This window comes from Hemitrygon akajei, chromosome 21 (assembly GCF_048418815.1).
Source record: "Hemitrygon akajei chromosome 21, sHemAka1.3, whole genome shotgun sequence".
NCBI lineage: Eukaryota > Metazoa > Chordata > Chondrichthyes > Myliobatiformes > Dasyatidae > Hemitrygon > Hemitrygon akajei.
Genome location: NC_133144.1, coordinates 44011702 through 44025448, shown reverse-complemented (window position 1 = coordinate 44025448; position 13747 = coordinate 44011702). Strand labels below are relative to the sequence as shown.

Here is a 13747-nt window from a genome sequence, read left to right as displayed (position 1 = left end):
AATATTCAAACCATCTGACACCGACAGTCATCCCATGGTCAAAATCACTTACATCACATTTCTTGCCCATTCTGATCTTCGGACTGAACAACAACTAAACCATGACCATATCTGTATGCCTTTACGTATTGAGTTGCTGCCACATGATTGGCTGATTAGTTGTTTGCATTAACAAACAGGTATACATAATGAAATGGCCACTGTCTGTTTGGTTTTTGATTCCTGGATGTACAGCTGTGCTTTTTGTACCAAATCATAATATATAGTATGAGGTTGCTTATTATTTCACATAGGTTTGAGTTTATAATTTGTTTAGAACTTCTTAGAAGCAAATAACCTTAGTAAAGTTATTTGTCTCTTATTTCTTAAATTGGTCAGAATGTTAAAATTATTTAACACAAAACCTTTGCTGGATTTCACAGTGTCATAAAAAAAATCTAAAACATCCCATCACTTAAGGCATAAAAAGGCTTTTCAACTCAAAATGACAATGAGAGAATTTATCCTCTGCCTCATCCACTACCTGTATACAGAGTGCTATATTTTCTCGGTTTTGTGTGCTTAGTTTTCTCTTTAATTATGTACTGAATTTGATGGTGGTTGCCTTACATTGTGGCCACTATTGCATTTGGCTACATGAGGATATTGCCATAACCTCTATCCTTTCAGCCAGTTTCAGCTTTCTCCTCTCTGGAGTTAAAAAGCCTCCTTTTTTTTAGCCTATCTTCTTGGATCTACTAACATTTTTATGAATCTTCTTTATGACTTTTTCAATGACGATGTTCATTTCTACAAAATGAGGATCAGAACTGTGTATAATACTGTAGTTTGTCAGTAAAAATGTCTGATGTTTGTATCTTTTATGTAATAACAAGCAGTCTCAAAATGATGGCATAAATTTTATCTGGGAGTGCCACTTTGGTGATAATTTTCTGCTCATTTCTCTATCCTATCCATCATACTCTGCCTATCCATTTAAATAATGCATCTTCATCAAAACAACTCTTATGCCTGTCAGTTAAATATATTTGGAGAAGACTAGGTACTGGGCTAAAGTTGCTTTTAAAAGCATCTGAAACAACAGCTCATTCTGCCATTGTCTTACTGTGATTAAAATTAAGTAAATGAGGAACTGATCAGAAACCCAGCATAAACTAGCTATAAAATTGTTTTCTAAATGTTGCTTTCTCTTTTAATTCATTGAGGCTTGCTGGGAACAAAGTGGCCTCCAGATTTGGCTTTCAACAGTTGAGAACAATTGAAGTGGGAAATGCTCAGATGCCTGCTGAGGAGTGTGATAAATTTCAGTTGAAGCAAAAATTGGCAGATGATTTTGCATTGCTTTTGCTTTCAATGTTCTATCTGTTGGTTGTTGAATAGATGATCCTTTATTAAATCAACAGTAGGATGCCTGTAGAAAATACTCTTTAAGACTTTATATACTATCTGAAGTGCAATCTCAAAATAAGGGCTTTCCTCAGGCAGTGCACATCTTTTATTGGTCATTCAGCACAATTTACTTGGGTTGCCAACCAGGACTCCACAGTCTTGTATCTGCAATTTGTGTAAAACCAAACAAAAAAAAATGAAAGTAATCAATTCCATAATGATCAGTTATTATTCTAAATACAGTCAACTTGATATTAAAATGAAGTGCTGTGATGGAACATTGTTCTGGGAAGTGTATAAACTTGGTGCCTTTAGAAAACAGTAGTCATGAAATTTTGTGACCTGTACTTTCAACGTTGAGTTATCAAGCTTAAGATGTTGGGAATTATTTCTGTGGTGCAAGTACAGCACTTTAATAGCTGCTACTCTTTTTCTGCAAATTGAAGTCTTTCATTTGGAAGAAGATCATTATTTTCCATGTTGAAGTTACCATCTACTGTAAAAGAAAAAAAGGTATCCTTTAGATACAGTTTAGTAAGCTGGTGAAGTATTAGATTCATCTACAAAACTGAAGGTAGAGAAGTAATGACATATTTTGCATTGTTAACAATGTTTATTATAAATTACAGTTATTGATAATATTATCATGATTATACTGCTATCTCCTGCCCAAGGTGGAGCTATTTACTGAATTAAGAATGATTACCAAAGGACAGTGTATTAAATAACACATTGCCAGGATGCTTTATATCAATAATATATGGTACAAAGGAGAACCTCAGTGTTAACAGTATATTACAAAGGGGAGCCTATAAATTAAGAAATAAATTATAAAGTAAGTAACCTACATCAAAACTGTTAAATTACATTGGACAGAAATGCTTGTACAGGAGTTTAAAATCTCATGTGATACATACTGTATGTCAGACAGAGTTCTATATACTCAGTAGTGCAATAAATGGAGAGGTCTATACATTTCACACTGCATAGAAAGTACATATACTGACCAGTGTATACTATACAGTGCAACCTTTATGGATTGTCTAGAATGTAAATCCTTTATGAAAATCTTGCTTATTTAATTGAAATCCTCTAGGTTAAATGTTGTTTTCAACTGAGGCATTATCAAATGTTCTGATAAATGCAGTTCATTGTTTGTGATGTCACTGCCCATGTCCTTGTCTTTCTGTCTTTCCCTTCTCATTGGCTGGTGCAAGGAGTTGAGGATGTTGTCCATTACTTCTATGATAAAGTGTGGTATGGTATAATGAAAAATAATCACTGCTGATTGCATGCTGCATGAATGGTACAACCATGCATGCAAAAATCTATGTGGTTAATGTTTCATGAAATGGCTGCATTCTGTGCACTCATGTTTAACATACACCTGCATATATACAGGCTAAAATTCACTGTGGGCAACAACATGGCTCAGCAGGCCCAACATCATAACATTCCATGCTCTGACCTTACTATTACTGTGAAAAATGGCTCTGGATTAATTTGAAGAAAAACATTTGATATTGAATTTTTTTTAAATAGTCATTGCCCTAAAACGTATTTCCTTGAAATAAGATAGTGTTAATATCCACCCAATTAAGGAATTTAAGGTGCTAATAGATTGCACTAATAATGAGGATATCTAATTTCCTTGGCTGAGCTATATTGTGATTCACTGGTCTATATCCATTAGATTCTCTTTTAAAGTATATATATGATAAGGTGTTATATATTATTCAAAATCCCTTTCTCTGATTTGCTAATCAGTTTGAAATGTTCAACCCTAAATAAACAAGAAGTTCCACAGCAAAGATCATGGACAATAAACCTGTCATTTTCAAGGATGTAGCTAGGGGTGTATAGCTGATCTTGAAATTTCCCAATCTGTAGGTTATAATTTCTATTGTTTTCAGTGCAGATTTGTTTTAGGAACTTTTCATAACAGGCTGTCTATTGCTCCAGTTAACACATGAAGTGTTTAAAGTCATTTGAAAAACAAATTCCCTGCAAGAAATTCAAGAAGTTTGAAGGAAGTCATTTTATCTTCTTCAGGAACTGTAATAGAGTTACTATAAGGCCAGAAGATATTTTGTCAGTATATTCAGCAAGTCCTTTTCACTCCAGAACTTGTCTTCATTGAATCAAAAGATGCTGTTTTATAAATAACCCTAGTTTTGATCTTTTTTGTAATTCTCATTGTAGGTGTTAGTTTGCAAAACAGTTGGTTATAGGTTAATATCAAATTGTTATTGAATATGTTTCACTTTCCCTGGTAAAAATCAAACATGGTCACTTACCACAATCATAAGGTGTCTTTCATTTGCTAGCAGTTGTGCCTCATACCAGAGTTCATTTAAAAATCATTTAAAATGGGCACATCTATATCTGAGGAGAATGTGTAACCTTTCCCTAATGGCAAAATAACTCAGCAACATTGCTGTTATTGCAACAATTGCAATAATGAGTGTGGTATTGATTTACACATTTACTCCCAATTCAGAAACATTTTGGTCTGAGCCTGTTTACCATTTACCATTGCACTATTAGAGTTGCACCCTCTTAGTGAGAATTAGTTATAAGAAGTCAAACTTGAGTTGTTTTCTCTGTTGTGGCAGATACTAAAGAACAATCTGTAGGAAGTATAAAAAATTGTGAAAGGCATGGATGGGGTAGATAGTTATAAGTTTTTTTACCAAGGCGGACTGTCAAATACCTGAGGGCATAGATTTAAGGTGAGCATGGCAAGCATTAAAGGAGATTTTCTGGGCAAGTTGCTTTATATAGATAGCTGGAATGCACTGCCAGGGAAGGTGGTTGAAGCAGATATGATAGCAACATTTAAAAAGCATTTGGACAGGCACATGAATAGACAGGATGTGCAAGAGGGTGGGATTACTTTAAATTGTCATCAGGATTGGCACAAGCATTATGTTCCTGCCTTGTATTGTACTATTTAATGTATGGATTTGCAGTTCACTTTCTCAGCCTCTCTGTTGCTACCCAATTCCCCTTTGTTAAATCTTTAACCAACCCTCTGCTAATTTTAGAACTAGTTCAACACAGTATCTTCTCTTCCCTCTTGTTACTTTGGTTGGTTTGTTGAACAAATGTCATTCTTTTTATATTTTAATTTGGAGAATTGGTATTTAATACAAATAACATGAAAGAACTTTTGAATCATGAGTTAATATGAGATGTGCAGCATTGCTGGCTGTCAGCATTTCTGATAATGCTCATTATTATAGGGGATGAGAAAGTTTCCAATGTTTTCTCCCCCTTTTTCTCCAAGAGACTTGGTAGGAAATAATCTAATTTAGTCATTCAGAAGTTAAAAGGCCCAGATGGTTCAAATACTATAAATTTCTTCCTCCCCTCCTTACTCCTGATTTAAATTCTAAAAAGCTGTAACCTTAAAACCAAGAATTGGATAATTTGAGATATAATCAAATATGGCCTGAAAATTATTATCAATTTTCACCAGCTGAAAAGCAGTGATTAATTAGTTAGGGGCAAAAACAAAGTATTATAAATTAGAAACTGAAGTAAAAACGTAAGTGGTGGGAAGAACTTTAGAACACCTTTTCAAAGATCTAAGAAAGTCTGAATCCACCTATTCTTCTTTTAACTCTAATGAATCCATATTTCCAACAGCTTATACTTTGATAATGCCAAAATTACCATCTTAATTTTATATTAACCTAGAGGCAAGATGCACATATGAAATGTTATTTCAAAAAAAGGAAAAATTAACCAACTTTATTTAATAACGTAACTAATGCAAAATTCCTTTCCATAACAAATATATGTTCATACTTTGAGTTAACAAATTTAAGAAAACTTTTTTGAATAGCAGAACCAAATTTGATGATCTGAGAGAATTGATAAATATGCTTTTGATCATTGATCTGCATTTTGATTAGTGAGACTAACAGAATGCTATTAAACTATTTTAGAGGTATAATGTCCCTATTACAGCACGCTCAAATAATGTTAAACTATTTTAGTACATTATCTCCAGACTTCCCAACAAAGATGATAAAAAGGCAGACATCTGTTTGCTGAGTGGATTCATTTTCTCAGTGCAAAAAGCTTCTTGCCATTGAGCAGTGGGGGCTCAACAGGCTGTTAATTTACTGGAACTGGTTCAGGATAGATGGAGTGCAGCTGTCTGTTGGTTTAATTGCAGTATGTAAATGGTAGTTTACATTATTTCCTCTGTGATCCCACCCCAGTATAGACCTTGTTAAAATTGTTCCCCAGCAATTCATAGACTGGCAACAGTGAACTTAGTTGGGAAAATGGAAGCAGATCTACAAATCAGAATATTAGTTAATTAAATAGTTTTCCTATTTTATTACCATAATAGTTATTTTAATAGATTTTGATTGACTGCAAGTGAGCAGATCTTTGTGAAATCTTTACTGTAGAATGAGAAGTAAGTAACACCATTCAATGAAACCATAAGAACAGTGACAGTTAGAATAAATTACTGACAGCAATAAATTTCATCCTCCAATTTTGAAGAGTCTCTTTCCATCAGATTTATTGCATTCAGATAATGCAGAAAAAAATATTACATCACTTTTTAGCAGCTCTCCTACTTCCACACAGTGTCTCTGCACAGCTGCTGGACACTGGACAGTTAGACAAGGGCAAATATTTGGAAGGGGTGATGCAGTGGATAAGATGTAAAGGAGTAACTTGCACAAAATGCTGGATGAACCCAGTAGACTAGGCAGCATCCATGGAAATGAACAAATAGTTGATGCCTCAGGCTGAGACCCTTCATAAGGACTTGCTGCCTGATCGGCTGGTTCCTCCAGCGTTTTGTGTGTGTGACTTTGGATTTGCAGCATCTGCAGAATCTGTTGTGTTTAAAATGTAAAGGATATGAGTGAAATGGAATGGCAGAGCAAACTCAGTGAATGGCATAGTCCTGCTCCTATGTCTTATTGTCTTATGGAATATTTTTTTCTCTCTCTCAGCAGCAAGTTAAGTCCTCTTTGCTTTCAACTAAACATACAAAGGAGAGCATTGAGTACAGTACAGACCCTTTGGCCAAAGATGCTGTACTGACCATTTAGCCTATTCAAAGATCAATCTAACCCTTCCCTCCTACATAAACTGTCACGTCTTTGCAAGTTAAAGAAAATCTGGGTGAAGTATATAATACAACCATCAGTGAGATTGCAACTAACCTGTCATCCATGTCGCTTTATGCTGGCCTAAATATGAGCAGCATAAAGACACTTGAGAAACAGTTAGTCAGCACTTCAAGACTTCTCCGACTTCGGTTCCAAAGTGAGCCATAAACAGCAATCCTTTATATTTAATTCAATGTAGAAATTCTCAGGGAGCTCTCATCTGGCATCTGCTATAACTGCTGTTGTTAATCCCTAGTTTAAATTCCTGGTACTGATCATAGGAAATTACTTGGCAAGTAGAATATCCCAATAAAATATATAAGGTTTCACAGCACTTGCTCAGACTGTTAAAGATATTTTCTATTGTTTTTGGTGAATTAACCATCGGCGAGAGTTTGTTTTTAGCAGAAGTAACAACTTTAATTTTTGCACTTCTCCTAACATGAGCCACATTTTTAATATAATGAATGAATAATGAATGGAGGAGAGTGGGGAAAAGGGAAAGCCGGGGAACAAATTTAGAGACAGCAGATTACATGGTTGAAGAGGGATTATGATAGTGAGGTGGGGAAGAATTTACAGATTCAAAATGCTAGAGGAACTCAGCAGGTCAGGCAGCATCTATGAAGTGGAATAAACAGTCAAAGTTTCAAGCAGAGACCCTTCATCAGCACTGCTAATTTCCTCCAGCATTTTGTGTGTGTTACACTGGATTCCAGCATCTGCAGAATTTTGTGTTTAAGAATTCACTGATGCTTTTCCAGAGCTGTGACCAATTCAAGATTCAATCCAATATCAGAGGCCTGAAAAAATGTATGGTGTTATATAGCTGGTCAAGTACCAAGTAAGGGATTTTAAGAGATGAGTGAGTCTGCCCATGATTTCTTTATTTCTTAAAGTCTTTTTTAATCATATTTGGGTTTTCAAATGCAACATGAGCTTCTGCTCCCCCTCCATGTCAAGTATTGAGTTTCAAATCCCCTCCACTTTCATTGAACAAAGGAAATTCTCAACTGACCAAGCATAAATCCTTTGTGTGTCTTCTCCCATCATTCACTTGAACATTTATTACATTATATGTGTGATAGAAATTCAGATTGATGAGTAGAGTTTATTGCATAACCTTTAACAATACGACATTTGAGGTATGAGCAACATCTTTGGAATTTTCTGTAAACAAGCTGATTCTCCCATGGTAGTGGTTAAGGATTTTTTCAAATGCAATGCTCATATTTAACTTTTTACTCAACCTGTCACTGAGACATAGGTGGCTGCTCCCTGGGGAGAAGTGAATAATGGAACAATGAGGAACTATTTAGGAGATAGTTCATCATACACTTCTGAGTTCAGGATTGCAGCAGTGTGCTGCACAGGAAATCAGCTGATTTCATATGTATATATATACTATTATAGCCACAAAGCATTTCTATCACCCAGTGGATGTAAGACCAATAAACGCAAATAAACAACCTACAAACAGTTACCCCCCCCCCCCCCCCGCCCCAGTCCCCACTCTCCTTGACTTCGGCACAAACTGAAATAATCAAAACAGCTCTGGGCTGCTGCCAAACTAGAAAAGAAGCCCAAAACGATTATTTCATCTGGCAAATTCTGAGGAACAGTCTTAAAGGTGAGCTGACAATTTATATTGCCTGCTGCTGGAGACAGGTTGGTGTACAGTATATGGAATTTTGGTTCTGCCTGTTGATGGCTATAATTTTAACAAAGACCCTAAGCAGAAGCTAATAGAAAGTAATTCATTAATGCTATGACCAATAGAAAATTAATTTTTGTTGGTTTAAAAACTCACCTGGGCAATAATTTGCCTAATCAATATCAATAAATATGAAATTAATCCTAACACCAGTATTGATCACCACCAGCTTTGATCTTCATCTGTCCATTTATGATGACCTGCGAGCAAAACTTTATATTGAGCTATACTTATTAGTGATGGACCAATATCACACCCCAAACTCCAGTTACATGAGCAGGCCAACACTTCCACTTACTTATGTGGAAGGAAAAAATCATGTTACTTACAAGTATCTTCAAACTTTTCATCATCTGTGAACTTTGCAAATGTTTCTAACATGTATTTGCATTATGTTCACTTGAGCAGAACAAATATTTAAAGAATGATAATTCTTTGATTACAGATGAAATGAATATGTGAGACCAGTAGCTAATAGAGTGAAATTGCCTCTAAATTCCAACACAGAAAATGTAATGCAAAATGTTTGAAGCAGTCGTAAATTTTAATATGAACCTCATAATTTGATTTGCAATTTGTAAACCAAGTCAGAATGCAGCCCTGTGGCAGTGTGGTGCAGCAGCCTCCTCATTGCAGATGAGAAAACCATGTATCAGGCCAATAAATTCATTTATGTCAGGATACATTAATTGGTTTGTTGAAACTTGAAATCATGCTTGTTATTTCTGATGTGAGAAAGGTGGCAGCTAATATCTCGCAGAAAACTAGTATAGTATGAGTGTCATCTACAGCAGGTGACCATGTGATGAAATGGAATGAGTTAACAGAACTGATCATGGGTGTTCAAATGATTATATTCCACTGAAGGAAACCATTTGGTTCACTGTGTCTTTGATTACTACTTGGACAGCTCTTTGACTGAGCTCTCAGTGTAGCAAATTCCCCTTTTCTCAGCATAGCCTTGATATTTGTTTTTATCTTTCAAGGTGCTTATTCAATTCCTTTGGAACATTTCTATTAAATCTGGTTCTATTGCCCTTTCAGAGACTGTGTTCCAAATCAATACAGCTTGCTGAGTGAAGTTTTTTCCCCTCTTGTTACCTATAGGTTTTTGCCAAATGCCTTAAATCCGATGTCCATTGTGCCACTGAAACATATTTCTTCATGTGCTTTGAGACTCAGACACTTTTTAATTTTCAGTTGTGTGAATGAGATTTTCTCACTATTACTGGATAAATTACGCATGTTTCAAAATTTAGTTATACAACACAAACCTTTAATGATAAAATATCCTTGCATAGAATTACATATAATACCAGTTCCCAGGGAGAAGGGGAGCATATTGAAAAAATGCTTGAGGTGTACTAGGCTGTGGTCAGTTTTAAGAAGCTTCTGTAGGCATCAAGGCATGATCATTTGGGGAAAATATTTTTGGAATAGCATATAGGATTAATGAAGAAATCAGGATTCAGAATGAGAATTAGAAGAATCTGAAGCATCAAATTGAACATCTGCAGAGACAGTGTAAATGAAATTTACTATGAAATCATTTATTACAGGTAAAATTATCAAATTACATAAGTTAATGCATGATCACACTTATGTAGTATTTTCATTGTAAGTGTACCTCACTATATGAAGATGCAAAGAATGCGGAGAGGTGATGTCCTGGAGGAGAGAGGTTCTAAAAGGGAAGGGGGCTGTGTGTTTATGTAGCAGCTACTGTATATCAGTGGAAGTCATGCTGGTTATGATTTAGTGGCTTTCAGTGGCAGGTAATGCTTAAAGAATGACTGTGATGTCTATAGAGTTGATAGATAAGCAATAATTCTTGCTTTTGAGTTATTTCTCCACCAGTACTATGATACATTGTGTTTGTGATAATTCATTCTACATCCCAGATGGTTTAACATTGAGTTGTATAGGTGACAGTAGTTATACTTTACATAGCACAGTTCCTGGAGGACAGAAATTTGTATTACTTAGTTATGCTATTGGGATTACAACAATGAGTATCCACACCTATTGTTTCTTGTTTCTGGTTCAACTCTGGTACCCAAGAAATGTCTGAAGATGTATATTCTCTCACTCCTGTGAAATCCTTCTTATGCCCCCTCACTAATACAAATATGGAATTCTGCCAGGATAATCATTAGTTTACAATCAACAATAGAGGGGATACAAGCACAAGGTAGACCATAAGACAAAACAAAATTCAGCCATTTGAGCCATAAGTATCCTCCACCATTCAATCGTGGCTGATTTATTTTCCCATTCTCCTGACACCTTTACTAATCAGGAATCTTTCTATCTCTGCTTTAAATATTCCGATTGACTTGGCCCTCCACAACTGTCTATGGCAAAGAATTTCACAGATTCACCACCCTCTGGCTAAAGAAATTCCTCTCCGTCTCTCTCCATTCTTCTCTTCTGAGGCTGTTCCCTCTGCTGCTAGACTTCCCCACTATTGGAGACATCCACTCTTCACCCATTCTATCTAGGCCATTCAATATTCAGCAAATTTCAATAAGTTCCTCACTCATTTTTCTCAGCACTATGAAGTACAGGTCAAGAGCCATCAAAAGCTCCTCATAAGTTAAAGCTTTCATTCCCAGGTTCATTCTTGTAAACTTTCTCTGGACCCTATCCAAAGCCAGCATGTCTTCTCTTAGAGGGTATTGATGAAATTGCCTCCGGAGTTTTGAGTATCATATTGGTCTCAATATTCATGGAAGGATATAAATGTATTGGAGCATTGCAGAGATTTATTATACTTTACATCTGGAATGATCAGAATGTCCTACGAGGATAGATTTGTTTACATTGGAGTCTTAGAAAAGTGAATAGTGATTTGATTGAAACATGCAACATTATGAGTCTTGACAGGATGGTTGTAGAAAGGATATTTCCTCCTGAGAGAATTTAGAACCAGGGATTACTTTTGTAACTAGAAATCAGTTACTCATTTGTTCAGCAGAGGTGCTTTTTTAAACTCTCAGACAGTTGCCTTTAAAACTCTCTCCCTCAAAAATAGTGAAAACAGGGTCTTTGAATACTTTTAATGTTGAAGCATTCACATTCTTGACAAGCAAGGGAATGAGGGGAAGGTTACCTGATTAGCAATGGTGACACACGAAGTTTATTGGTATAGGTGGAATTGTGGAGTTCAGGTTGCAGTCAAATGAAATTTAATGATATTGGCTGATACAGGAGGCTTGAGTGGTCAAGTGACTTACACCTGCTTCTAATGCATATGTTTATTGCAAACATGACAGTAGAAGTGTTATATCTCTCTATATGTTTGTATATTCTTGAGTAAATTTTACAGTGCACATTGTATTAAAGAGTCACTATACAATAGAAAATTAACATAATTACAGAAAGTAGGGAACAGTGATAAATGGTTATTAGGAACAGAGTTCTCCAAGGATCAGTGCTAGTCTGACTGATTTTTTTAATGTATATTTTACATCTGGGTAATTGGATGCAGGGTTTCAACTCGTAAGATGGAGAATTTCTCTCCATCCTCAGATCCTGCTCTACCCACTGAGCCTCTAACTGATTGTTCTCTCTGTAGATTACAATATATTAATTTGTGGATGATACAGCTCAAAGTATGGTAATTAGTGAGGATGATAGTATGGGATTGATTTTTTTTTTAAGTATAGATAGGATGGCAGCAACACACACAAAGTGCTGGAGGAACTCAGTAAGTCAGGCAGCATCTAAGGAAGGGAATAAGTAGGTAACATTTCAGGCCAAAACTCTTCATCAGGAGTGGAAAGGAAGGAGGAAGAAGCCAAAATAACAAAATCATGTGATGTTTTCCATCACAGTTGAAAGAGTAAGGCAAGACTAAATACCATATTTCTTATGGGACCACAGAAATGAAAGGAACTGGATTTGCTTGTGCATCCAGCTGTTGAAAGTGACAATGAGAAAGCAGTTAGTTAATAAACAATACAGGATCTTGAATTTCATAAATAGAACTGAGTACAAAAGCAGTAAAGTTAAATTGAACAAATAACTATTCCGATCACAGTGAGATTATTGCATCCAGTTCTGGTTGACACACTTCAGGAAAGTTGTGAAGAATTTGGAGAGGATGTAGCTAAGATTCAAATTGATGAAAGTTTGTAGAACGGTGTGGTGTAGAATGGGGAATCCAGGATAATTCTCCTTGGTACATAGAAAGTTGAGAGAAGATTACATATAGTTGTTCAAGATCATGTCTGATTTAGACAGGGTAAATAGAGGGAAACAGGTCATGTTAACTGATAGTTCGTGGTTCAGGGTGCACATTTAAAATCTGAGGCTAAAACTAGAAGATAAACATGAGCAACTTACTTTTGCTCAGAGTGTAGTTGGAATCTGGAATTAGCAGTAAAGGTGAGGGAAATAGAATCAGTGTTTTCAAAAGGTAATTGGATAGTTATCAGAAGGAATAGAGAATGGGATTTCTCTACCAGGAACCAGCGTAGACATGATGGGCTGAATAGACTCCTTTTATGCTGTGACGACAGCATTATCAATCAATGGAAATACAGAATAATTCTTAGGATCTTAGGTAACCCTAGCTTAATTTGGCCACTTATAAACTGAACAAGTCTTCAAAATTCAATATAAATATGAACGGCTTAAACAGCAAAAATGCAATGAAATGCAAAACCTGAATCAAACACAATAAAACTAAGCTTGAACCAAAAATGGTGAATATTGAAATTATACAGGAACTTTGTCAGCTAACCTATAACAGGAAAAGGAAAAGTAACACTTCAATTTTCAGCCTCCTCACATTCAATGTGAGCCTTCAATCAAGGAAGATTACTCTGCAGTCATATAAATGCTGCACAGCAGATAATGCCTGCTAAAGGGGTTTTGTAAATTGCTTGTTTGACTAAACTGCAATATAATCAACCGTATTTGGTTTCATTGAATAGCAAAGAAAGACTTGCCAAGGATAGGCTGAAAAATTGCCAGAATTATTAATGTCCACCATTAAATTAGTCTTGAATAGGAACCAGTAGAAAAATATCATTTTTATGACCCTTGTAATGACATTTTCTGAAGTGGTAGAATTACAGGTGTCCCTTTTTTCATTGCTGTGCTCTGAACCAGGATTGTCCTTCAGTCTGCCCACATGTAATTATTATGATTTGTTTATATGCAAATTCCAAGGTGATCAGATACTAATGGCCTAAAAATTCAAATGAATTTACACATAGCAAATGGTTTTACTTTAAGTGTCAAAGGTAAGGGAAAACAGGGGATGGACATTTTTGACCATGGGTTTTTCAACCTGGAGCTGTGAATTTCCAAGCACCTTCTAATCAGCAAATTCCCTTAATGAGAGAAATTAGCCTCTAATTGATCCTAGAGAATATGCTCATTTATACCAATTAGATTTTGTGGCCTTGAAATGGCAGTCTAATCAAACATATTGCATTAACAGCAGGGAGGCACATATGTAGTAGATGTCTCAGAAATCTTCGACTTGTTA

At 35.6% G+C, this 13747-nt stretch overlaps 1 protein-coding gene across 4 annotated transcripts in view; it reads left to right on the top strand.

The window, feature by feature from the left end:
* Positions 1-13747, top strand: part of ccser2a (coiled-coil serine-rich protein 2a) — a 636731-nt gene that overhangs the window by 617873 nt on the left and 5111 nt on the right. The window contains exon 12 of one of the 4 annotated variants that reach the window (XM_073025315.1): positions 2607-2646. The exons of the other annotated variants lie outside the window; for them this stretch is intronic. Coding sequence (XP_072881416.1) covers positions 2607-2646 — 40 coding nt within the window. The remainder of the gene's footprint in view (positions 1-2606; positions 2647-13747) is intronic. 4 annotated transcript variants of the gene reach the window in all.